Genomic DNA, 26859 nt, shown 5'->3' on the forward strand with positions numbered 1-26859 from the left:
AGCTTGAAACATGTGTTTTGGTGTTTCGTGACCCTTTAATAACATTTGTCATAAGCATTACAAACTGTATCGCACATAAATCATATAATCATTATCCAATGATATTACCGAAGTTAATATAAAAACAAAGTAAAAATATTTTCACACACTTTTACATAAGTAAATATATAAACTCAATGATGGGATAAAAAAGTCTGGCGATAAGTAGTCCTAGGCCTACTCATCGCCAACACTGTTAAGAAATCGTTTACATTTTGAGTCTTGCAGAAGCCGATCCTGAAGCTACACTATTGCATCTCATCTCTGAAATGTGATTATTCTATAAAACCTTTCTCAGGGCACGCTGAAGAAATACCAGAGTGAGAGGAAGTCAAAGGCGGAGTCGATCGAGCGCTGTCAGTCACAGCTGAAGAAGCTGAGAAGGAAGAGTCAGGCCAGTCGACATCCCAATAAATATGGAGACAGAGAGATGCAGGTGTGTCATGATAATACTCTGCCTATATTTTTAAAACCCTTCAGTATAAAAAATTACCCATGTTGACCCGCAATGTGAAGAGTGGGGGGTCTGGAGGGCTATGAAGGCCCTGTGTACGGCCCTGCCGGGTTGGACCCCTTTTGCCTTCAGAACTGCCTTAATCCTTCATGACATAGATTCAACAAGATACTGGAAATATTACTCAGAGATTTTGCTCCATATTGACAGAATAGCATCACGTTGCTGCAGATTTGTCGGCTGCACATCCATGATTTCACCACATCCCAAAGGTGCTCTAATGGTCTTCTGCTGCTGTAGCCCATCCGCCTCAAAGTTGGACGTATTGTGCTGTCAGAGATGCTCTTCTGCATATCCCGGTTGTAACAAGTGGTTATTAGAGTTACTGTTGCCTTCCCATCAGCTGGAACCAGTCTGGCCATTCTCCTCTGTCCTCTGGCATCAACAAAGCATTTGCACCAACAGAACTGCCGCTCACTGGATATTTTCTCCTATTTAGACCATTCTCTGTACACCTTAGAGATGCATGAAAATCCCAGTAGATCAGCAGTTTCTGATTTACTCATTCAAGCCCATCAGGCATCAACAACCATCCCACGTTCAAAGTTGCTTAAATCACCTTTCTTCTCCCTTCTGATGCTCGGTTTGAACTGCGGCAGATCGTCTTGACCATGTCTACATGCCTAAATGCATTGACTTGCTGCCATGTGATTGGCTGATTAGAGCAGTTGGACAGGTGTACCTAATAAAGTGGCCTGTGAGTGAACACTCAAAAATATATATTTTTGCTGCTTGTTCAAAACATCTCCTTACCACAACTTGTTTTATGTTCAATGAACTTAAATTTGAACAAAAAAATAAGCTCACACTAACTCGATCAGTTTGCATTGTGACAACATGGAGGAATTGTGTGGAACCCAGCATTTTTCACAGTGCAGTTAATACTAGCATGCTGCAGTACACTTGACTGAAGGAAATCCAAAAGCATCCTATGATATTTTCCCATGCAGGGAAGCACTTGAGGCTGATTAACACTGTCATCAATGAACAGTAAGTCAGATGGGATTAGCACGCCTGCTAATGAACTGAGTAATTGTGTGCTGGCCAGCTTATTGGCTGCTGTTCATTTACTGTAGACTGTAAATCATGTACAGCCGGTCATTTGTAGATTCTGTGTGTTATAATGACTGGATTGAGCTCAGCGCAGACTCACTGCGTCCTACATATTAGAGCTGATTTGTTTATTTGAGCGTGTGTTTATTCAGGACTCAGCTTATCTGTGTTTGAGCAACGCTATCACGAGCGTTAGCGTAAGCGTGTTGTTTTTTTTGGGCTCAGAGAAAGAACTAACAAGTGTTTAAGTGTGAGATTGAGCAGATATCCGGAAGAGCTGATCTGGGGCCAGAAGAGAGGAAAACTGAGGTAGAGAAAAACAGATTATGAAGTAACACAGGGCCTCTGCTTGAAGAGTGACGTTTAGAAAGGAAAATAAAAGAGAAAATGACTGATGTGTTAAATGAAAAGGCCACTTAGTGAACTGTTTGGAATCACATGAAAAAATACTATAGTAAATGCACACGTAGACGTCACCTATATACTATATAACTGCAGGTTAACTATGTTTACATATATTAACTTTAACTGTTAAAAGCTTTTAGTTACGGGTGTCATGGTGGCTTAGAGGTTAGCGATGTCGCCTCACAGCAAGAAGGTCGCTGGTTCAAGTCCCGGCTGGGTCAGTTGGCATTTCTATGTGGAGTTTGCATGTTCTCCCCGTATTGGTGTGGATTTCCTTACAATCCGAACACATGCGCTATAGATGAATTGAATAAACTAAACTGGCCATATTGTATGAGAGTGTATGGGTGTTTCCCAGTACAGGGTTGCAGCTGGAAGGTCATCCACTGTGTAAAACATATGCTAGGTAAGTTGGCGGTTTCTTACCCAAATATTTTATTATTATTATTATTATTATTATTATTATTTTTTTTTTTTTATTATTATTATTGTTATTATTATTATTGTTATTATTATTATTATTGCTATTATTATTATTGTTGTTATTATTATTATTGTTATTATTATTATTGTTATTATTATTATTATTATTGCTATTATTATTGTTGTTATTATTATTATTATCATTATTGTTATTATTATTATTATTATCATTATTATTATTGTTGTTATTATTATTATGATTGTTGTTATTATTATTATTATTATTATTATTATTATTATTATTATTATTGTTATTATTATTATTGTTGTTATTATTATTATCGTTATTATTATTATTATTATCATTATTATTATTATTGTTATAATAATAATAATAATAATTATTATTATTGTTATTATAATAATAATAATACTTGTTATTATTATTATTATTATTATTGTTATTATTATTATTATCGTTATTATTATTATTATTATCGTTATTATTATTGTTAATATTATTATTATTATTATATCACAATAATATTAGTAAGTTATTAGTCAGTTTTCTACAACTATAGGTTATATTATACTACAATAGACCACAGTTTACTGTAGTAAAATCTAATGTATACTACAGTATTTATTGATGACGGAAAATAAAAGAGAAAATGACTGAGGTGTTAAATAAAAGTGTCACTTGTTGGACTGTTTGAGATAACATGAAAAACACTATAGCAAATATGAGTGTTTCTGAGCTATACTAATTAATTAAGTAAGTATGTAATGTGTATTTATAAAGTGCATTTATTGTGTATGGCCGTACACCCAAAGCACTTCACAATCATGAGGGGTGTCTCCATACCACCACCAGTGTGCAGCATCCACTTGGATGATGCGTCGGCAGCCACAGGACAACAGCGCCAGTGCGCTCACCACACACCAGCTATTGGTGTAGTAGAGCGACAGTGACAGAGCCAATTCAGTGGATGGGGATGATTGGGAGGCCATGATTGGTAAGGGCTAATAGAGGGAATTTGGCCAGGACACCAGGGTTACACCAATACTCTTTACGAGAAGTGCCATGGCATTTGTCATTTTGAAGTGTCTATTTAGGCTAAGTGCAAATAGCACACCTCGTTGGAATGAGCTAGTTGAGTGATTTCGCCCATCACCGTTTGATTGACAGAGACAACAAAACTAAAGAGAGCGGCAAACATCAGTGTGAGTGGCGTAGCTCGTAAAGCTCAAGGCAACATGTTTTGACACGTTCGAGCATGAACCCGGTGCAGTCGATCACTTCGATTACATTGGGAAAACCGGCGATCGCTGCAAATTGTGCTTTAATGTTTGACTGGTCAACACCGTGGTATGTAAACCTTAAATCCCTGTTAGACATGCGGATGAACCCGTCTCATACAGCTGCCCATGATTCCTGCTAGGATTGAGTTTAGGGGGAGCGAATATATAATCATTGCATATATGAGAAGAGCCCATAAAACTCAGCATGTGTGTGTGTGTTTGTGTGTCAGTATGTGGAGCTGATGAGTCGTCGGCAGGCAGAGCTGGACTCTTTGGTGGCGGTGGGCTATAGATCTGCTCTGACAGAAGAAAGACGGCGCTACTGTTTCCTGGTGGACCGTCAGTGTTCGGTCACCAAGATCCTCATCAACTACCACTGCAAGGTAACAACACCCTATTTTAGGTGTGATCAGCGATTTAAAAGTTAAAGGGATAGTAAAAAATAAAAATGTCATCATTAACTCGCTTGTTTCAAACCTACATCAGTTTATTTGCTTCTATTAAACACAAAAGAAGATACTTTGAAGATTGTTTGAAATTTAGGGTGTTTTAAAATTTAAAACCATAACTTTGAGCCTTAAAATTCACTGAAATATTGTGTTGTAGGTCTTATATCATTTTAAACAGGCTTTATTTTTTCTTTGTCCACATGAAGCTACCCAATCAGGCCAACACACACACAATCGCCAACAATCTATCTTAATAACACTTTTAAAAAGAGTTACATCTTTATCTTGCTTACATGCATACATTAACATTTGTTTAAAAGTTCTCCATTTATTTATATATACCAGGTGAGGACACTGACCCGGACAGACCGTTGTGCGCACATTTAATTTATTATAGTTTTTAAAACTTTTAAGGGGATATAAAACTTAATAAGTATCTATAAGTATGTAACTAGAGTTTGTTCGTTATGACACATTATTTAAAATATGTGGCTAAGAACTAACCAAATTAACCAAATCTTTTTAATGAAACTGAACAAAGAAATGGAAGAAATTATAAAGGTTTGGATTGACGAGTAAATATTGAGTAACTTATAAATTAATATAATCGTTTTAAAATCATAAATTACTCACCCTTTACTAATTTTAAACCTTCATTCATTTATTTCTACTATTAAACACAAAAGAAAATACTTTGAAGAATGTTGGAACAAGTTAAAACATTTTCTACTGGACATTAGAAAACAAATCCATAGCGCTTAGAACTGTATAAGTCCGAAATTTACTTTGTTAATGTCTTAAAAAGTCTTACATTTGACTTAATGAAACTAGCAGAAACCCTGAAAACCTGTAACCATTGACTTCTATTTGTTTTTCATACTATGGAAGTCAATGGTTACAAGTTTACAACTTTTTTCATAATAAAATATCTTCTCTTGTGTTAAACTGAACACAGAAATGGAAGAAATTATAAAGGTTTGGATCAACCTGAGTAAATTTGGAGAACATTTTTAATTATTTAATTTTTTTTTAAATCCTCATTTACTCACCCTTTACTTGTTTTAAACCTTCATGTGTTTATTTTTTCTATTAAGCACAAAATAAGATACTTTGAAGAATGTTGGAAACCTGTAACCATTGCATTTGTTTTTTATTCTATGAAAGTCAATGGTTACAGGTTTTTAGCTTTCTTCAAAATATCTTCTTTTGTGATATTCAACAAAATGTTGCTTTTGTGAAACTGAACAAAGAAATGAAATAAATTATAAAGGTTTGGATTGACGAGTAAATATTGAGTAACTTATAAATTAATAAAATCATTTAAAAATCGTCATCATTTTAAACTCATCATTTTCTCACCCTTTACTTGTTTTAAACCTTCATGAATTTATTTCCTCTATTAAATATAAAATAAATATTTTGAGGAATGTTGGACAAAAAGTAACCATTGACTTCCAGTAACTGAACAAAAAAAAAAAAACTGAAAAAAAAGGAAGAAATCATAAAGGTTTGAAAAGACCTGAGTAAATATTGAGTAAATTATTTAAATCATTTTAAACTCATTATTTGCTCACCCTTTACTTGTTTCACAACACACAAAAGATATTTTGAAGAATGTTGGAAACCTGTAACCTTTGACATCCACTGTATTTGTTTTCTTTCTATGAAAGTCAGAGGTTACAGGTTTTCAGCTTGCTTCAAAATATCCTCTTTTGTGTTAAACTGAACAAAGAAATAGAAAAAATCATAAAGGTTTGGAACAAGTGGAGTAAATTTTGAGTAAATTTAACATTTTGGGTGATCTATTCTTTTAAATTACCCCAGTAGCAAAGAATTCTGGTCCAGATTTGACATAAAACTGGCACAGCAGGTATTCATCCGGCTTTGACATACATCATGTGGGCCTAACATGGCCCTGGTTTTACAAATGTGGCACCGTCTTTAAGGCAGCATTCAAGGGCCAACATGGGCCAGATGTCAGATGCAGTATTTGGTCTAGATCAGGGGTCACCAATCCTAGTCCTGGAGGGCCGGTGTCCCTGCAGGGTTTAGCTCCATCTTGCCTCAACCCACCTGCCTGGATGTTTCAAGTATACCTAGTAAGACCTTGATTAGCTTGTTCAGGTGTGTGTGATTAGGGTTGGAGCTAAAATCTGCCGGACACCGGCCCTCCAGGAACAAGTTTGTTGACCACTGGTCTAGATGTTAAATACTGATATATGGGCCGCATAAGTTTGGCCTATCTTGACCTACTTTTAAAATACATTAAAATTATTTTTTGAGTAAAGAAATTTTTTGATGCACAAAGTCATTTCCATAATGCCTTTATTTTATTCCAGGAAACAATCAAGATTTATTAATCTATTGTTTCCTGTATGATGCAAAATAACTTAATTTAACCTACATTACATATAATTTATTAACCGAATTATTATTTTACAAATTAAATTGTTAACTATTATTAAGCATTACCATTATTAATGCGCCTAAATGCTTGATGGGTTTATCAGTTTCATTGCAGTCGTGACACACCAAATATGCTTCCAGACAATGACCAAACATGGTCCATTGCTGGCCCAGTTCAGGCCGAGTTGTGGGTTATTAATTTGCAGATATGGTCCATGTTAGGCCCTTATATGGAAGCCAGACTTGGTTTAGTCCTGTACCGTAATTCACTGCGGCATGTGGGCCACGTAAAAGCTGATTGTGTGGGCCAGGGAAATTTTGCTATGTGGGTAGGGCTTTCCAGGGGGAAAAAGCTTTGTGTAATGAGTGTGTTGTTGTGCAGGTGAGAGAGCTGTTGTCTCAGAAGCTATCATCATGGCAGCAGTCATGCGCTCAGCCCACTAAACTGCCAGAGCGGGCGCTAAACCTGCTGCGCCACACTGCCCCCCAGAGCTCTGGAGGAGCGGGACTGGCGGAAGTGCTGCGAAATGCCAAACTGGGCATCACACAGCCTGCAGAACAGGTGAGAGCAGGGGGCACTGTTGTGCAAACATAATGGTCTTCCCATGCTCTGTTCCCCATCTCATCTCATCCCCATGCACTGTTGTTTTCTGATCCCTGTCAGAGGCTGTCGGTGCAGGAGGTTCCTCCTCTGTTGAACGGTGACAGCAGCAGCAGTCGCTCTCAGCAGCAGCAGCGCTCTCAATCTGACAGTCTGTCCCCCAGCAACGCCTCTCAGCAGAACGGACACTCCAGCTCTACAGCAAGCCCTGCCCACTCTCAGCCACACCAGGGTGTGGTCAGCTCTGTAGGCCACACCTCCAGCTCCTCCCACAGCTCTCTGCAGGGCCTGACTCCACCTCTCGCGGCGCCTCACAGTCCTCCTCTGCCCCACAGTGCGCCACTGTCCCGTGCGCTCACACCCGTTCCATCTGCGGCCCCTCATGCAGCGTCCGGCCTCGGTCTGCTGTACGGCACGTCCACCCTCCCACTGCCCAGGAGACAGAGCAGCGACGCACACACCTCTTTCTTAGGTCTGTATGTGTGTGTGTTTAAATGAATGAAATAGTCATTATATATTACATATATACAGCCTATACACAAAGAAACGAGATTTTACATATACAAATAAGGCAAATAAGAATAATAAAAATATAATAACCAAAAAGAAAATGAAAGGAAAATAAATACAGTGGGGGAAATAAGTATTGAATATTTCAACTTTTTTCTCAGCAAACATATTTCTAAAGGTGTTATTGACTTGAGGTTTTCTCCAGATGTTGGTAACAACCAAAAAATCTGTATCTATAAAAGAAAACAAATCTAATTAGTTTACAAATGAAGTTATGTGCAATAAAATGAAATGACACAGGGGGAAAGTATTGAACACATGAAGAAAGGGAGGTGTAGAAAGGCAGTGAAAGCCCAGACAGCAGCTGAAATCTCTCAGTAGTTCTTCAGCAACCCTCTGCCCTTCCTCAGTGTAAAGAATATTCGCTGCTTCAGTCCAACATCTACATTAGCAGGAGGATGAAGATGAAACCAGGGTGGACATTTCAGCAAACCAATGATGCAAAACACAGCCAAGGAAACTCTCAAATGCTTTCAGAGAAAGAAAATCAAGCTGTAGAATGGCCCAGCCAATCACCTGAACTGAATCCAATAGAGAATACAAAATAAAGCTCAGATTTGATGGACGAGATCCATGGAACCATCAAGATCACACCTGAGTTATGCATGTGACTTCATTCTCTGTTTGAGAGGCGTCTTTAAGCTGTCATCACCAATAAAGCCTTTTATATAAAGTACTAAACACATTTCAGTAGTTTAGCACTTTCTCCTTGTGTCATTGCATTGGTATTACACACCTCATCTTTCAGATTTTTTTTGTTCGCTTCTTTGTATTGTTTGTACATCAGCGGACCTGAGACGGAAGCCAAAAACAGAAGCCAAAAATAAAATGAACAAGTAAATAACAGGGTGATAATATGGTAAGATTTGAAAACGTTGTTAAAAGCAGGCGAGGGCTTTTCTTTTTCTGGATTGCTTTTTAAAACTGTTAGTTGGGTTTAGAGGGGCGAGGCAGGTAGTGCTGTCGCCTCACAGTAGGAAGGTCGCTGGGTCACTGGTTCGAACCTCGGCTCAGTTGACATTTCTGTGTGGAGTTTGCATGTTCTCCCTGCCTTCGCGTGGGTTTCCTCCGGGTGCTCCGGTTTCCCCCACAGTCCAAAGACATGCGATACAGGTGAATTGGGTAGGCCAAATTGTCCATAGTGTATGAGTGTATGAGTGTGTGTGTGGATGATTCCCAGAGATGGGTTGCGGCTGGAAGGGCATCCGCTGCATAAAAACTTGCTGGATAAGTTGGCGGTTCATTCCACTGTGGCGACCCCGGATTAATAAAGGGACTAAGCCGACACGAAAATGAATGAATGAGTTGCGTTTAGGAAAGTGGGTGGGCGGGTCAATCTGTGTTCTTGAAATCATTGGTTAGGTTTAGGGAAGGAGGAGGGTGGGTCAGTCGATTTGTCAGTCAACAGCGGCCTCTGGTGGGTTTACGCAAGAACAGCAGGTGTGAATGGCACTTGTGAGAGAAATTTGAGATGTGAAAAAGCATACACAGCGGCCTCTGGTGGATTTGCGAAAACAAAAACTGCAAAAAAACAAAGATCCTAGGATCCTAGGTTTGTCCCTCTCCAGAAATTTACATTTTCAGATGTAATGAGCCTGGGTTGTTTTTTGCTTTTTTTTGTTAATACACTCAGTACCTTGAAAATAAAAGTGCTTAATGTACTACTTTTGAAATCATTTTTCATTTTTGTGCATAGCAATGCGATTAAATTGCAGACAATCATGATTTTAAGAAATTTAATTGTTGCCCAGCACTAATATATTTATATAATAAAATAAAATTAAATAAACTGCAATACAATACATTATATTAAAATATAATTCAGTACAATACACAACATACCTTCATTCAGATTCTCTCACTCTCTCTGACCGTTGTTGCTGTTGTTGTTGTTTGTGCTCCACAGGCTCCACTCTGCCTCGTGTTCTTCCTCTGTGTTCTCCGTGTCGTGTGGAGGCTATGTTCGCTCACTCCTCTGAGTCCTGTGATGGAGATCCGGCTGGCGGAGGAGGCTCCTGTCTGCTGTCCTTCCAACCCGGAGACACACTTGGCCTGCTGATCAGCGAACCCCGAGACGGTTGGCACTACGGGCAGAACGAACGCACCGGACGGTATATCCTCCATCTCACACACCACAACATTAGTCATTTTGTTGTTGTTTTTTGTGTGTGTTTGATTTGTGTACCTTTTTTTTGTCAATTTTTGTACTTAAACTAATTTATTTTATTTTTAGTTAAATTTTTAGTTAGGTGTTATGGCTGTTTTTAATTTGATTTAATTTATAAGGTTTTTTTTTTCCATGTGGTACTTATATTTATTTATTTACTTTTATTCATTGATCATTTTGTTTGTTTTTTATATTGCATTTGTATTCTTGTTTTATATTTAATAATTATAGTACTAATTCTAATTTTAGTTAGTTGCAAAGGGTTTATATCTTGTTATATTTATTTATATATATATATATATATATATATATATATATATATATATATATATATATATATATATGCATAATAAATATATATGCATAATATATATATATATATATATATATATATATATATATATATATATATATATATATATATATATATATATATATATATGCAAACACACACAGAGACACAGACACACACACACACAAACACACACACACACACACACACACATATATATATATATATATATATATATATTAAATATATATATATTAAAGTACCTAAACTCATTTTATTTTTAGTTCTTTGCTAAGGCTATATTTGTTTTTCCATTTTTATAATCATTAGTTTTCTTTAATTTCAATTGTATGTTATGGTTTTCCATGTGCTAATAATATTTATTTATTTATTTTATTAATTGCTCATTTTGTTTGTTTTTACATTAATTTTTTATTACTGTTTTAGCTTTAGTAAATGTAGTACTATTGTTTTTATTTAGTTGCTTAGGCAATTTTTTTCATTAATATTATTATTAGTAGTAGTAGTATTGTTTAATTTAATTTATATGTAGGTTATGTTTTTTCCTGTGCTAATTATATTTATTTATTTTTTATTATTTGATCATTTTGTTGTGTTTTTATTATAAAAAAAAAATTATTACTGCTTTATCTTTAGTCATTTTATTTTTAAGCTCGCTAAGACAACATAATTTTGACATTTTTATGTAATTATTGACGGTTTTATTACATTTAGTTTGTTCTAAGCATACGTTTTCTATGAGCTACATTTATTTACTTTTTATTAGTTGGTCATTTGGACATATTTTTGTTTTTAATCTATATACTTATTTAATTTCTGTTTCAGCTTTAGTAATTGTAGCACTTACACTTAATTTAATTCATTTACATCCAGCATTACTGACAATGCTTTAAAAACTGGAGCATTTTTTTTTCAAAGCATTAAGAAGATCTGACAAAAACGCCACTTGTCTGAAATACAGTTCAGTCATCATAATGCAGCAATTCATATAAATATTAGGAGTGTATTTTATTTAATGTGAACAGACATTTCTTTATTGGGTTTTCATTCTGAGCATGAACAGGCCTTTTAAAACAAGCTTACAGGCGGCTGCTGTATACGTTTACATGTCATCATCATCCTTCTCAAGATACTCCAGTGAAGAGCTCAGATGGCTTTGACTTTATTAAGATATTAATATGCCTGGTTTATTTTAATGCTTATCATCTAAACTCTTCTTCTCAGAAAAGGCTGGTTTCCCTTCTCCTACACGCAGCCGTGCCCGAACACTCCTGGACAAGACATCAGGTCAGCAAGAAAACATTAAATATAGTATATAAATAATACATATTCTGTCTTAAATACAGCTGAAGTCAGAACTATTCACCCTTCTGTTAATATTTGTTTCTTTTTCAAATATTTGCCAAATGATGTTTAACAGAGCAAGAAAATTTTCACAGTATTTCCTATAATATTTTTTCTTCTGGAGAAAGTCTTACTTGTTTTATTTCAGCTAGAATAACAGCAGTTCTTAAACATTTTACGGTCAATATTATTAGCCTCCTTAAGCAATTTTTTCTCGATAGTCTACAGAACAAACCATCGTTATACAATAACTTGCCTAATTACCCTAACCTGCCTAGTTAACCTAATTAAGCCTTTAAATTGTACCTCAAGCTGAATATTAGTATATCTAGTAAAATATTATGTGTTGTCATTATAGCAAAGATAAAATAAATCAGTTATTAGACATTAGTTATAAAAACTATTATGTTTAGGAATGTTTATTCAGTTCAGTATGTTCAGCAATGTTTATGTTTATTCAGCCGATCTCTGGGTATGGAGGGAGCTCTTTTAGCTTAGCTTAGCATAGTTCATTGAATCAGATAAGACCATTAGCATCTCAAATTTTTTTTTTTTTTTGAGTTTCGATACTTTCTCTATTTAAATCGCGCACTAAGATCAAGCTCAAATGAAAAGTTGGTATGTTCCAAGCTGATATGACTGAAATTATACTCTCATTTAAAGAAAATACTTCACTGTAGTATAAATTCTATAATACTCGAGTGTTTTGAATCATACTATAGTAACATACTATATATTGTTCTGGAGATATTACAGATGCTATGGTAACACAACAACTTATAGTAATATAAACAAATGACCCAGTACTGTAGTACCTACAACTATAGAGTATATATTAACCTACCAAAACACCGCAGTTTACTGTAGTAAAAACTTAAATATAGTATAGTATTTGTTACAGTATATCAGTTCACTATAGTGTTGTAGATGCTATAATCAATGGATACAGTATAATACACTTTACTGTAACACGGATCAAAAAACACTAGTATTTACTATATAATTTTTTCATCATTGAAATGTAAACATTTTTCACATGACTGTAAATCTGTTTGTGTGTTTCTATGTGTGTGCGTGCTGCAGTCCTGCTGTGCTCTCTAAGGTGAACAGCACCAGTATGGGTCAGTTAGACAGGCTTCCCCCTGCCGGTCAGCAGCCGCAGGTCAGTCCAGACTCAGAGGACGAGCGGAGCATCATCTCTCAGCGAATCAGCACCTTCAGGCCCAGACCCTACAGCATGATGAACCCAGACACTGGCAGAACCAGCCCACGCCTGCGCTTCAAGGACAGGGTCAGTAACAACACACACACACCCGCAGGCTTCAGCAGACATCTGCACTGTTTATGGCTGATTCTGCAAGCAAATCAGCAGATTCTGATTTTCCATTCATTCATTCATTTAGATATTTAAATTAATTTATTATTTTATTCCATTCCATTTCTATTAATGAATTCTATTAATTCATTCATTCCATTAATTAATTATTTTATTTAATTCCTTTCATTCATTTGCATATTCACATTATTTAATCCTTAATTTTGTTCCATTCATTCATCCATTTATTCGTTCTTTCATTTCATCCCATTCATTTTTTCATTTGCTTCCATTTATTCATCCATTCATTATTTAATTCCATTAATTCCCTTAATAAATTAATTCATCCATTTATTCTTTAATTTCATACCCTTCGTTCATTCATTCATTCATATTTGTTCATTCTTTCATTTAATTTTATTCATCCATTCATTCTCTCATTTCATTCCATTTATTAATTTCATTAATACATTTAATTCATTCATCCATTTATTCTGTAATTTCATTCAGTCATTCCTTCATTAATTTATTCATTCATTCCTTTATATGTTCAAATTTGTTCATTATTTCTTTTAACTCTATTCATTCATCCAGTCATTCATATATTCACATTTGTTCATTCTTTTTCATTCATTCATCCATTCATTTTTTTATTCAATTTATTAATCCATTCTATTAATAAATTCATTCATTCATTCTTTAATTTCATACCATTCATTAATTCATATATTCATTCTGTCTTTTAATTCTATTAATTCATCCAGTCATTTGTTTATTCATATGTTCACATTCCTTTATTCTTTCTTTTAATTATATTTATTCATCCAGTCATTCATATATTTACATTTGTTCACTCTTTCATTTCATTCCATTTATTAATTCATTCCTTCAATAAATTAATTCATTCATCCCATTTATTAATTTCATTCCATTCATTCACATATTCATTCTTTTTTTCTTTAATTTAATTTATTAAATTATTTAATAAAATTAACTAGCATTAAATTAATTCGTCCATTCATTCTTTAATTTCATCCCATGTAATTATTCAATTCATTCGTAATTTTATTGCTTTTTATTCATTCATTCACCCATTTATTCATTATTTTATTCATTCACTCATTCATATATTCACATTTCTTCCCTTCCATTAAATAATTAATTCATTCATTATATTATTGCACTCCATTCATCCATCCATTATTTCACTCATTCATTCAGTTTAATTATATTCCATTCATTCATTCATTCACATTTATTCATCATTTTATTGCACTTCATTCATTTATCCATCCATTGTTTAATTCATTCAGTCATTCACTCTTTCTATTAATTCCATTCATTCATTATTTTATTCCACTCTTTATCCATCCATTCATTATTTCATTCATTCACTCTTTCATTTCATTCCATTCCTTCATTCATCCATCTATTCATTATTTCATTTATTCCTTTGCATTCATTCATTATTTTATTGCACTCCATTCATCCATCCTTCCATTTATCCATCCATTATTTCAATCATTCACTCTTTCTGTTCATTCATTCCATTCATTCTTTAATTTCATCCCATTTATTCGTTAATTTGCTCCATTCCATCCATTCATTCTAGTCATTCCTTACATTATTTCATTTTTTTATCCATCCATCCATTCATTCATTCATTTATTCATTCATTCTTTCCTTCTATAAAATTCATTCATTATTTTATTGCACTTCATTTATTCATTCACCCTTCCATCCATCCATCCATTCATCATTTAAAAATTCAATTATTCACTCATTCATTCCATTATTTCATTCACATGCATTCATTATTTAATTCACTCCATGCATTATTTTATTATTTAATCATTCACTCTTTCATTGTATTCATGCTTTATTTTTCATTCATTATTTTATTGCACTCCATTCATTCATTCCATTCATTCATTCATTCATTCAATCCAGTCCATTCATTGCTTAATTCATTCTAGAATGCTTGTTTGCCTATAGCATCTCATTTCTGGATGATTTTTTTTTTCATTGCACATTCACTTTTGTCTCTTTCATGATTGAGAACATATACTGAGATATACAGTATACTGATGTGGGTTTTCTTTATGTTTTCCAGATGTCCACTGATTTTTCTCCTCCACCTCCATCCCCTACCAGGTAAAGGACTAATCAAGTCTGGTTATTGTTGGTTAGTCTGATGGATTGGTTAATTTAATTTATTCACAGGATCAACCCATTCGCTCATATTCAGCTCAGGAAGACAGTGACCAACGACCGCTCCGCTCCTCTGATACAGTAAAGATGATCGGTTGATTACTGCAAAGATGCCTTGATGATCTGCTGAACCCTCCAGAGGCAGGATTTACACTTTTGCTGACAGAAACAGAGAATTAGGTGCAGTTAAATGTGTTAAGATCATTTAGCAGATCGAGTTTATATTAGTAATATATAGAGTTAAAGACAAGCTGAAAAGCCCCTTTGTAAATTTAAAAAACATAAATATTTCTCAAGTGCAGCTTAACAAAGCTAGGATATTTGTACACTATTTTCATTATTTTTGGAGAAAATCTTATTTCTTTTAGTTTCCCTGAAATAAAGTAAAAAAATAATTAATTAATTAAAATAGATAAATTAAATTTGCTATAAATCAAACTAATTAACCAGGTATTTTAATTGCACTTTGTCCTGCAAAATGAACAAGTAAAATATTATGTGACATGAGAAATTTGTAATAAAGTCTATTATGTTTACTAATTTGTCAACAAAAATCTCAATCGGGTTGAGATCAGGAATCTGACTGGTCCACTCCAGAATATGTATTTTCTCCTGTTGAAGCTATTCTGATGTTTATTTACATCTATGCTTTGGATCGTTGTCCTGTTGCATCCCCATCCTCTGTTCCTTCAGATGGTTTTAAGCAGTGGTCCCCAACCTTTTTCATTGCAGATTACAAAGCACTGCAATGTTTTGTTTGTCTGAGATAATTAGTCTACGAAAAGTGTATATTCCATACAAGCTGAATCTGATTGGTCAGTTGATGTCACATGACACTCCTGGTATTCATTCAACTGTGTGCGTCTGGAAGCGCAAGCCACGCACCTCCATTGGAAATAATGAACCTGCGCAAACTCTCGATAAGACATGCAAATGACCCCTAATGCTGCGTTCACACCAGATGCGGAAGAAGCGTCAAGCTTCCATCATCCAGGTATAGTTTAAAGAGGAGTTTATGAGCTCATAACAGAGCTGGGTGCACCACAGAATGGATCCAGTGGACTCCGACACAGCTCCAAACGAATCAATGCTGTTTTTCAGCCTTCCTAAAGCACATAAACATAGCTATTCTCTCAATAAAATCCTTGTTAGCCATTTAGCAATGAAATTATGGGAATCCGCCCATGGTGCGAATCCGCATCTATTGTGAAGTGAATTTGATACGCAAATAAAGTGGATTTGGCTCAAATTGTTCACACATCTAATAACATGTGATTTATTTGCACATTTCACGTCTGGTGTGAACACAGCTTTGAAGGCTGCCATCATTTATGATCTCCAGCAGTTGATCTTCTTGCCCAGACATGGAGGATTCACCTGATTTTAAGACAAATGGGTTGCGGATCTATTCCTTGGCAGTTCGCGGGCCCTTCACTGGGCCTTTTCCCCTTAAAGAAACTTTCCAAAGAGGACTTTTTCTTGCTCATTTTGCTGCTTGTGGGTTAAATTTGGGCACTTAAGTGACCGAGATAGAAGCGAGAGAATTCAGACATTTTTCAAAATAAAAGATTTTTTTAAAATAAAAGATCCTTCAGATTCAGATAATAAATAAAACAGAAATAATTCATGATTTTCTGTGTGGTCCGATCCTAATTGATCTGCTGCCCAGTGCTTGATAACCACTGGTCTTAAGTTTTCCTGAAAAATGTCAATAATCTTTGAAATTCATTTTTTTTTTTGCGTTAATAACAACGATCTGTCCTGCCCCAAACTCCAAATTAGCTACTAAAACTAGTAAAAACAGGGAAATATATAAAAAAAATACTAATATAAATCTCAGGAAAGCTAATTATTTTGTTTTCAACGGCCTATATAAATATACAGTTGAAGTAATAATTTTGACCTTAAAATGGTTTTAAACATTGTAAAAGCTGCTTTTATTCTAGCCGAATTAAAACAAAACTTTCTCCAGCAGATAAAATATTATAGGAACTACTCTGAAAAATTCCTTGCTCTGTTAAACATCATTTAGGAAATAATTGAAAAAGAAAACTAAAATCACAGGAGGGCTAATCATTTTGACTTTAACTGTGTATATATATAAACATTTGCTTTCATATTCTGAACAGATTATTCAGGATTTGAACACGGTTACTGTGATATCTGGTGCCTACATCACTGAAATACAGTGAATTCACATGAACACGATGACAAACTTTTATATTTCCCATGGTAGAGATGTTAGCGGGAGCCCAATTTAGTTTTATAAAACATTTTACATGAAGTCAGAGTGATACGTGTGTGAATCTTGCATTGGTATGCAAATGCATTCATTATATTTTTGTCTAATTATCTTTTTTAACCCTTTATTGGTGCATATGTGTTAATGACATTGATTACATCATATATATTTTCAAGTCATAAGTCTTTTAATAACCTTTTTACCCATACGTGCCCTATAAAGGGTTAATGAAATAGTTTTCCAAATGTAAATGTAGTCATTATCGACCACACATGCTGTCATTTTTTCTTATGCTCAGCTCATACAATGCTGGCATCGTCTTTGGGTGAGTTATTCCTTTATTTGAGTTACTTTTTGAGATTTCTCCAAAAACAACAACAACAAATGTTTATTATATATTTGATTGCTTAAGGCAGGGTGTAGTAGAGCATTCTGGGAGGAGGAGCAGGTTTGATGTGAGCACAGAATGGATTTTAAATACTGAAGGGTTTTGAATGTGCTGTAAATGATATGATGTGATGTGTGTGTGAGGAGGCTCTCAGCTCTTCTGTCTGTCTAATGCAGTGTGTTAAACTCCAGACGTCCAGAAATGAAGCTGTAGAGTAGAGAGTTGAGGATGTGAAGGATGAGAGATGTGAAAGAAAGTTCTGGAAAGTGGAGATGTGATGGAGGACGTGATGGAGGTGAAGCGCTGCATCTGGAGGTGCTTTTATTAATTATTTTTTTCCCATTTTTTGGCATCGGTTTGAGACAAATTAAGTCCTGTGGTCTAAAATGAACATAAAAAATAATCAGTAACGTAAGTTTTTCATAATGAAAGCATATTTTCTCCTCCGGAATATAAAAACAAACTATTTTATGTCTCACAATTTTGGGTTTTTATCTCACAGACTTTTTTCCTCATGCAATTCTTAGTTATAAGATATAAAACAAGATATCTGAGGTAAATTCTCGTAAGATTAACTAAAATACCAATGTACAAAACAAGAATAAACATCATGGGGTTTTTGCGCTCATCAATTTGGCATAAACATTTGTGTCCTGTGGTTTAAAATTAACAAAAATAATCCTTTTAGTTACGATTAAGTTTTTATAAAAGCTTCCAGGAGTTTGCATGTTCTCCCTGTGTTGGCGTGGGTTTCCTCTGGGCGCTCCAGTTTCCCCCACAGTCCAAAGACATGCGCTATAGGTGAATTTAATTAAACATGCTGCGTAAAACATATGCTGGAATAGTGGGCGGTTCATTCTGCTGTGGCGACCCCTGATAAATAAGAGACTAAGCCGAAGGAGAATGAATGAATGAAAGCTCCCAATAATAATAGAAAAACTACATGTACTGTCTCACAATTGTTTCTTATTATCATCACAAGCTAATTATTATCATAAGCTTTTATCTTACAGACTTGTGTCCTTGTAATTCAAAAAGTTCCAAGATAAATTTTCTCAGAAGGAAATTCTCAAATGTGAGATTATATACATGCAATTACAAGAGAAGAATTATCTTTTTATTGATTACTGTTGTTTTAAATGAACATAAAAAGGTTTAGTTACACTTCTGTTTTTATATATGAGCAATATCACACAAGTAGTAATGTGATGTGGCTGTATATCGGCACTGGTGGGAGGCGTGTTCCACCAGTGATGACATACAGCCATATCGCACTGCAACGAGTGTGATATTGCGTTTATGCAACAGTTCGATGACACAATCGTGTAAATAAAAAAGCAAATCAAACACGGAGAGTCGAAAAATCCTTTAGTATTAGGAACTACTTTCTTCCGCCGTTCATTCACATCTGCAGCTGACGACAGAACAGCAGAAACCTTTACTAATTCACCAACGTCACTTTAGAGCTAGTATTTAAACGATTCTCTAGCATAAAGTGATGACAAAACAGGTGATTTAGCTCACATTTTAAGATTATAAGGCTAAACTGCATGAAGTCTACAGAGATTGCTCAGTATTTCTCTGTTGCAAACAGGATATCACAATAATTAATCCCGAAAAAGCCAAAGCAAAGCAAACACTACCAAAAACACCACCAGACTATGGTATAAATACAGCACAACATACAAAACACGGAGATCGACTTAAAAAGTCACTTGCCTGTTTCATAATGATTTGATCAGCTGTAGTTTGAAATTGCATTTTTCTCCTTAAGGGCTCATGTGTGAAACGTTGCGGGGGAAACGTCAACTGTCTTAGCTTAGCTGAGAGTATGACAGGCTGATGGATGCTGACGTGCTCCAAAATTAGAAATATTTAAAATAGGCCCTATCCTTATAAATAAACTGCATAGTTGCAATCTTACAACTACATTCTTGCCTAAAAAAAAGCCTTAAAGGTACATTATGTTGTCCAATAGCAGCAATATTTGTCAAACTGTAGTGAGTCTATTGATCTGCTGTTACTCTATGTAGGCGGATTAAGGTTGAAGAGGCTGTACGAGTGCTGTTATTGCAGAATATCGCACGGCTATCGGCCAATCAGATTCGAGAACCAGACAGAACTGTTGTACACACACATATATATATATATATATATATATATATATATATATATATATATATAAACACACACACACATACATACATACATATATATATATATATATATATATATATATATATATATATATATATATATATGTGTGTATGTATATATATATATATATATATATATATATATATATATATGTATATATATATACATATATATGTATATATATATGAATATATGTATATATATATATATATATATATATATATATATATATATATATATATATATATATGTATATATTTATATGTGTGTATGTGTATATATATATATGTATATATATGTGTGTGTGTATGTGTATATATATATATATATATATATATATGTGTGTGTGTGTGTGTGTATATACATACATACATTATATATATATATATATATATATATATATATATATATATATATATATATATATATATATATATATATATATAGCTTCCTCAGAATAAAAAAAAAAAAAACACTGCCGTCACAATGTTTTATCCTTGCAGTTCTGATAAAAGTATCAGTTGCATGAAATAAACTCTGAGAAGAAAATTCTCAAAAATCTGTAGAAATTTGCGATTGGGAAAGTGTGAAAAAAAAAATCACAATTACCCTTTCCTTTACCATTTTAACTCAAAATTCTGAATTTGAAAAACGCTTTAATGTGCGATAGAAACTCTCAATTATCTTTGCTCAAATTCTGAAATATGTATAGAAATTTGCAATTGTAAAATAAAACACAATTACCTTTTTTAACTCACGATTCTGATTTAAAAAAAGCTTGCCTGTGAGATAGAAACTCTCAATCATCTTTTACTATTTGGAATATAATGAAACGGTTTCTGAATTGTCATAGCAAAATATTTGCTTATGATTCCAAGACTTTAGAGTAAATCCAGTAAAACTAAATATTATTGATGATCGTTTTGTTCATATATGTTTGAATAATTTCCATTATTAACTCTTCTGTTATATAAAAAACTTAAATACTGTATATACACATGCAAACGTAACTGTGTTCTGTAATCGCATGATCAGATGAGGGTTTAATGATGATCTTCAGCTCATTTACACTTGATTAGAGATCCAGATCTGCTTGTTTTCCACTCTTTTTACAGTCATGTCATCCCAGAATGCATTTCCAAGTTGAAATGAACACATTTACGTGCTCTCAGGCTGCATGTTAGACTTTGTGTTTAATTTCCGAGCCAACATGTTCACGGTTGAGCAGATTTGATCCCTGCTGATGTTGTACTTTTATTAAATATCCCAGAGACTCCTGAACACATCAGTTTGACTATTCTGAGCCCGTATTCACAAAACATTTGACCTAAAACCTTTTAGTTCTGCCTAAACAGAAGAGTTTTTAGTTCAGAGGTTTATCTTAAAACTTTACTGGAGAAATCGGACACCGAGAGTGAGGGTTGGGTTGAGCTCATTATTATGCGTGATGTCATCATGAACATTAACTATGCACACAGTGATAGGCTGATGGGAAGTTTTATTCATGGGAACTTAGTAGAGCATGATATTATGCTATATTATGGATATCGGGGTGGCACGGTGTTGCCTCACAGCAAGAAGTTCGCAGGTTCGAGTCCCCGCTGAGCCAGTTAGCATTTCTGTGTGGAGCTTGCATGTTCTCCCCATCCAAAGTTTCCCACACAGTGCAAAGACATGCGCTATTGACCTTATCCTAAAATGTGGAAGTGCGCCTGTTTTCCCGATTGTTTTAAAACTTTAGATTCAGTCGCCTATGAGAGAAATGACTAGGAATAATAAACGGCAGAAAACGGTCAAACTACTTGCTCTACAAAGAAATGTTTGCATTACAGTACAGACCAAGTAGAATAATATAATAAGAAAATATCAGTTTGCAACATCAAACAGTAAAACGAGCAGTTTTTAATATCTAAAAATGAATGGAAGTGAATGAGACCGGAAGTCTCAAGCCAAAAAGATTCAAATGGCTGCGCCCGCTCGTCAGCGAAGAATAAGGTGAATAGGTGAATTGAATAAATTAAATTGTCCGTAGTGTATGAGAGTGAATGGGTGTTTTCCAGTACAGGGTTACAGCTGGAAGGGCAACCGCTGCGTAAAACATATGCTGAAATAGTTGGCGGTTAATTCCGCTGTGGTGACCCCTGATAAATAAGAGAGTAAGCTAAAGGAAAATGAGTGAATTATTCATATTCAAATAAAGGTTTAACATTAAACGTTGCCACATTTAAATGAAGAATTGCAATTGCAGGATTGCATTTAATAAAGTGTGTTCGTCGCTTTTTATGTTACAGACAATAAAGATTTTAATATAATATTATATAATAATAAATATAATATTTTGAAGACATAAAAACGGTCAAATTTGTATTTAAAGAACATGTTTACATAAATATATTTGAGATAATTTTTTTTTTTTAGTTGTTTTGTGTGTATTTTGAAACAAAAACATATTTCTTGGCATATGGAAAACATCTGATTACTTGTGATAACTTTTTCTTTCAAAGGCACACAGGAGTATAGCACATTTTAGAATAGTTTGTGATCACTATGCCGACGTTTTACTGTGAAAACATTTAAGCCCTCAATTTAGGATTGACATCCGCTTCTTTTAGCTTTAAGATGTTGTGTGAATACGGGATCTGAGTAATAAACTCTCATATAGCTACAAACACATCTACACTAAAAACGATGTCTGTTACAGTTTCGGTATTTTGTGATTCCCAAGTGTTTTCAGTTTATTTACGGCTGTGAATTGCATTTTGGGAGCTCGATCTCTGCTCTGCCGACTTTTGGCGTTGAAAATTCAACTCTACAGTTTAACTTTCATTGACATTTTAGTAGTTTGAAATAATAGAATGTGTAAAAAATAATATACAGAGAAATACATCTGTAATATAACAAAAACGAACTGGCAGTTTATTACAAGGTTTTTGTAGCGTAATATACAACAGCAGCCCAGACAATATCACTTTACACTGATATATTTTTACTTTTAAAGGCTAAAAGTTCTTGAGATTGATATCAAGGAACCATAATGCAATTTAAAAGCATAAATAGACATGGAAAAAAAAAACATGATACAGAATTTATGTCAAACTGCTAACTTACAGATATGTTTTACAGTGTAAATGAGCACTGGATTCAGAGTCTCTGTGGATCAGTCATATTTTTGATTCTTGAATGTTTTAATGTCATAACTATATCCTTTTCTAAATGATCTTACAATAAACAAAGTTAATCTCTGACGTTTTATGCGTGTCGGTCTCTGTTCCAGCTTTATATCAGCTATATGGCTGGTGTTTATTGTTGATCTGGCAGGTGAAACGAGAAGGATATAAACGGAGGTTGGAGCCAGGCCAGCTAGAAGTTAGTAGGACTTGAGCTCCAAGTGGGCTGTATAAACCTGGAGTTTTCATTTTATTATTGTCATTTATATGACATAGAGTCCAACCTATAGTGTTTAATGAATGTCTACACCTACTCCAACCCTAAACCCAACCTCACAGTAACCTGTTGTGTTTTATTAATGTCTACAACAACAGCAATCCAGCCCACTTGCGGCATAAGTCCCTCCCACTTGGGGGTCGCCCAGCCTACATGCAGTAAAACCCCTCCCACATGGAGGTCTCCGGTCTGAAACCTATAATAATTATGAAAAATGACAAGATAATCAAATAAAGAGTTTTATTATTGAGACTGAAGTAAAGGTGGATGTGGACTGTACAGGATTGTGTAGGACTTCTCACAGGTTTTTCAGCCATTCCAGGTTGCTTCCCTGTGGGTCAGACGGATGTGCTGGGACGTCCGGCATGTTTCCATTATCTCGAACAGGTACTGAAGAGAGATAGAGCAATCTAAAGGTTAAACTAACAACCACTGAATAACTGGTCGTGCATGTTGAGAATAAATGCACGTAAAATAACAATACATTTTAATATTAAATCTTAAATATGTGAATTAACATTACAATACAGCTGTAGTCAGAATTATTAGCCTTGCTGTATATTTTTCCCCAATTTCTGTTTAACAGAAAGTTTTTTTTCAACACATTTCTATGCATAATAGTTTAAATAACTCCTTTCTAATAACCAATTTATTTTGTCTTTACTATGATTACAGTACATAATTATTTTGAAAGACATTAGTTCCAGCTTAAACTGATATTTAAAGACTTAACTAGGTTAATTAGGCAAGTTGGAGAAAGGCAAAAATTCCTAAATCTTAAACATCATTTGGGGAATATTTGGAAAAAAAAATAATAATTTTGACTTCAACTGTATATTTAAAAAAACATATTGGGAAATTTTTGTTAAATTGTAGCAAAACTATAGCCCTGTTCCAAATGATATCATTAAAATTCTGGTTTCAGCAGAATATCAGTAATAGTGACAATTGCACTTGCACTTATTTGACTCCAATATGAAACCTTGAAGGTGCAAAATGTTGATGTTTGAAAGCACCAAAACAAACACGCCCATAACACAGAACTCCACCCCTTTTCCCATCTCTGCTATAGTAACTAAACACAGCTCCCCACCAAAAACATTTAAACATGTTCTTTTCACTCGGTCAAGCTTTTTAAAATGTACCACAGACAAAATTATTAGCACATTTCATTTATTTAAAAAGAAATGCTGTTTAACGAGGCCAAAAATCTATATAATTTAACATATTTTGTAAAGTCTCAATTATTATAGTTTGACTGAAATAAAAAATACATGAAATTTTAGAAACTGATTTTAGAAATCTTTTTTTCTGTCATCGTGTAATAATTTGTGCAATTTTAAATTGGCATTATTGCCATATTGTCTTTATTTGATAGACAGGAAATTAAGTGGGAGCTGGGATTCGAACTTAGAATACTGTTGCGTTCATTTAAATCTTATTTACATTGGCTGGAATAAAATAAATACATAAAAAATAAAACTGCAGCACAATAAGAAGTAGGGCTGCACGATATTGGAGAAAACAAACAGACATTGCGCACACACACACACACACACACACACACACACACACACACACACACACACACACACACACACACAGTGATATAAATGGAATTTCAGCAGATGACTTTAATAGCTTGTAAAGAATTCATAATTTTAGATGGATTGGGATGACTGTAGAAAAGCGTATCTGCATAAAATAACATTAAAAAAATTGATACGCAAAGTTAAATTCAACAGAGAAAAGATGCAAATAAACAAAGATTAGTCAGTATTCAGAAGCAGAAATTAAATGATCACCGTATAATAATAATGACAGCACTATTGTTTTAACTGAATATAAACTTTAATATTGTACAATTGATCTTTAAGCGGCAAATGTTACATTTATTGTGCCCAAATGGCTTAAATTTGCTTCAAATTCTTACAGTCAGGTCTTTAAAATACATGCAAATAATAAACTTTCACTCCAAGGTAAAACAATGAAATTACTCCACTATGTTGTTAACTGTAATGTCTGGTGAACTATGATCCCAACCACATTGATTGAGGTAAATTTGGTTTCATATTTGCACATTCATTTAGTGACAACTTGTGACATGCTCCCTATATTGTTTACCACGGTACTTTGAATATAATGACAGAAATCACATGTAAATATTTCTTCAAAACAGCATTAGCACTATTTAATTGACTGTGAACAATGTTATACTATGTCATTTGGCTGTTAATATGATTTCATTATTAGTACTTTGCAAAGAATACTTTTCTGAAAATATATTATTAAGGAGGAAGTCTGAATGTGTGAATATTAAACCAACTTTACCTCAATAGTACATTGCGATATCGATGGTTAAACGATTTATTGTGCAGCTCTATAGCTGAGGTTAATATCATTTTTTTCTGATATAGTGAAATAATTCGCAATTGATACCGTGCAGAGGCTATAAGAGAATATTAAAAAGCTAATTTTTATTTTTGTGTGAACTGCCCCCTTTAAAGCTGCGTTACATGGTAACAGTTTTCACAGGAGAGATGAGATGTTTAGCTTTAAAAGTGAAGAATAACATACCTGGATAATTGTACGGAACAGCCTTGTTCATCATTGCTGTGTATTTTGTATAAGGGCTCACGAACGGCACAATGCAGGCTGAATGAACAGCAAAACACATAAGTTACAATCAAAAAGAAGTAGATGAATATTCATAAGGTACCTTAATCTCGCACTCACCTGCCACTCCGATCACACAGGACACTGCAATCACAGGCTCCTTATCCCACATATACTTCAACAACCTGCCAACTGTACAAAACAACAAACAAAACGTTAAATGTTGAGCTGCTAAATTCAACGACAGCTGCTGCGAGACCAAGGTCATTCTCCCATTCGCACATTATACATTCATTAAATTTTAATACACCGATACAATATAAGTCCTCTCATGGTCTCCGACTGATTGTGTCGCTTTAAAATGTGACAAATCTGTACTACAGTAAAACAAGAAATCTTTGAAGCTGCTAGCATGCGAAATGTACTCACCTGCCGCCATGTTTGCTTCAGTGAGTCCTGTTCGGGCATCATGGGAATTGTAGTTCGATGACAACGCAGAAATGACGTACTTAAAGTGCGCCTCAGCTTCATTTGCCGTACATTTGAAGGCTTTGTTATGTTAAAGATTATTTTGTTTAAATGTTAATAAAACAAAATATTGATTGGAATGTAATTATTAGGCGTTGGCATTAACTGTAGGCAGTCAGCCCTTTCCCTGTCATGATGACAGACAAATCCAATTTTAGAATAGTAAACAATATAAAACAATGATGTTGTTAAAATATATAGAGACGGTAATTTTTTGTTCATTGAAGACTTTAAGCATCTAATTTCAGGTCAGATGAGTATTTTAAAACTCGTTTTGTTTTTGTGAGAGCCGCGTTTAGGAAGTTTTACAGGATTATGTGCCATTAAAGAACCCCTTAGTAAACAATGATTTTAAAAATTAAAGATATTTAT

The 26859-nt window shown here is 34.2% G+C and overlaps 2 protein-coding genes across 5 annotated transcripts in view; one reads left to right on the forward strand and one right to left on the reverse strand.

Annotated features, from left to right (window-relative positions):
• Positions 1-16923, forward strand: part of zgc:158689 — a 31435-nt gene extending 14512 nt beyond the window's left edge. For all 4 annotated transcript variants that reach the window (NM_001441576.1, NM_001328388.2, NM_001441578.1 and 1 more), the window contains 9 exon segments: positions 338-475; positions 3967-4119; positions 6974-7153; positions 7256-7664; positions 9669-9873; positions 11467-11529; positions 12670-12877; positions 15015-15055; positions 15125-16923. In NM_001441576.1, coding sequence (NP_001428505.1) covers positions 338-475; positions 3967-4119; positions 6974-7153; positions 7256-7664; positions 9669-9873; positions 11467-11529; positions 12670-12877; positions 15015-15055; positions 15125-15197 — 1470 coding nt within the window. In that variant the 3' untranslated portion in view covers positions 15198-16923.
• A 5865-nt stretch (positions 16924-22788) lies between these two features.
• On the reverse strand, positions 22789-26444 carry ndufa3 (NADH:ubiquinone oxidoreductase subunit A3). The gene is given in 4 exon segments (NM_001003516.4): positions 22789-23733; positions 25921-25998; positions 26080-26151; positions 26389-26444. Coding segments are annotated over 4 exon segments (252 nt in total). The 5' UTR covers positions 26399-26444; the 3' UTR covers positions 22789-23641.
• Between the last annotated feature and the right edge of the window lie 415 nt (positions 26445-26859).

Source organism: Danio rerio, chromosome 16 (genome assembly GCF_052040795.2).
Source record: "Danio rerio strain M-AB ecotype USA chromosome 16, GRCz13ab, whole genome shotgun sequence".
Taxonomy (NCBI): domain Eukaryota; kingdom Metazoa; phylum Chordata; class Actinopteri; order Cypriniformes; family Danionidae; genus Danio; species Danio rerio.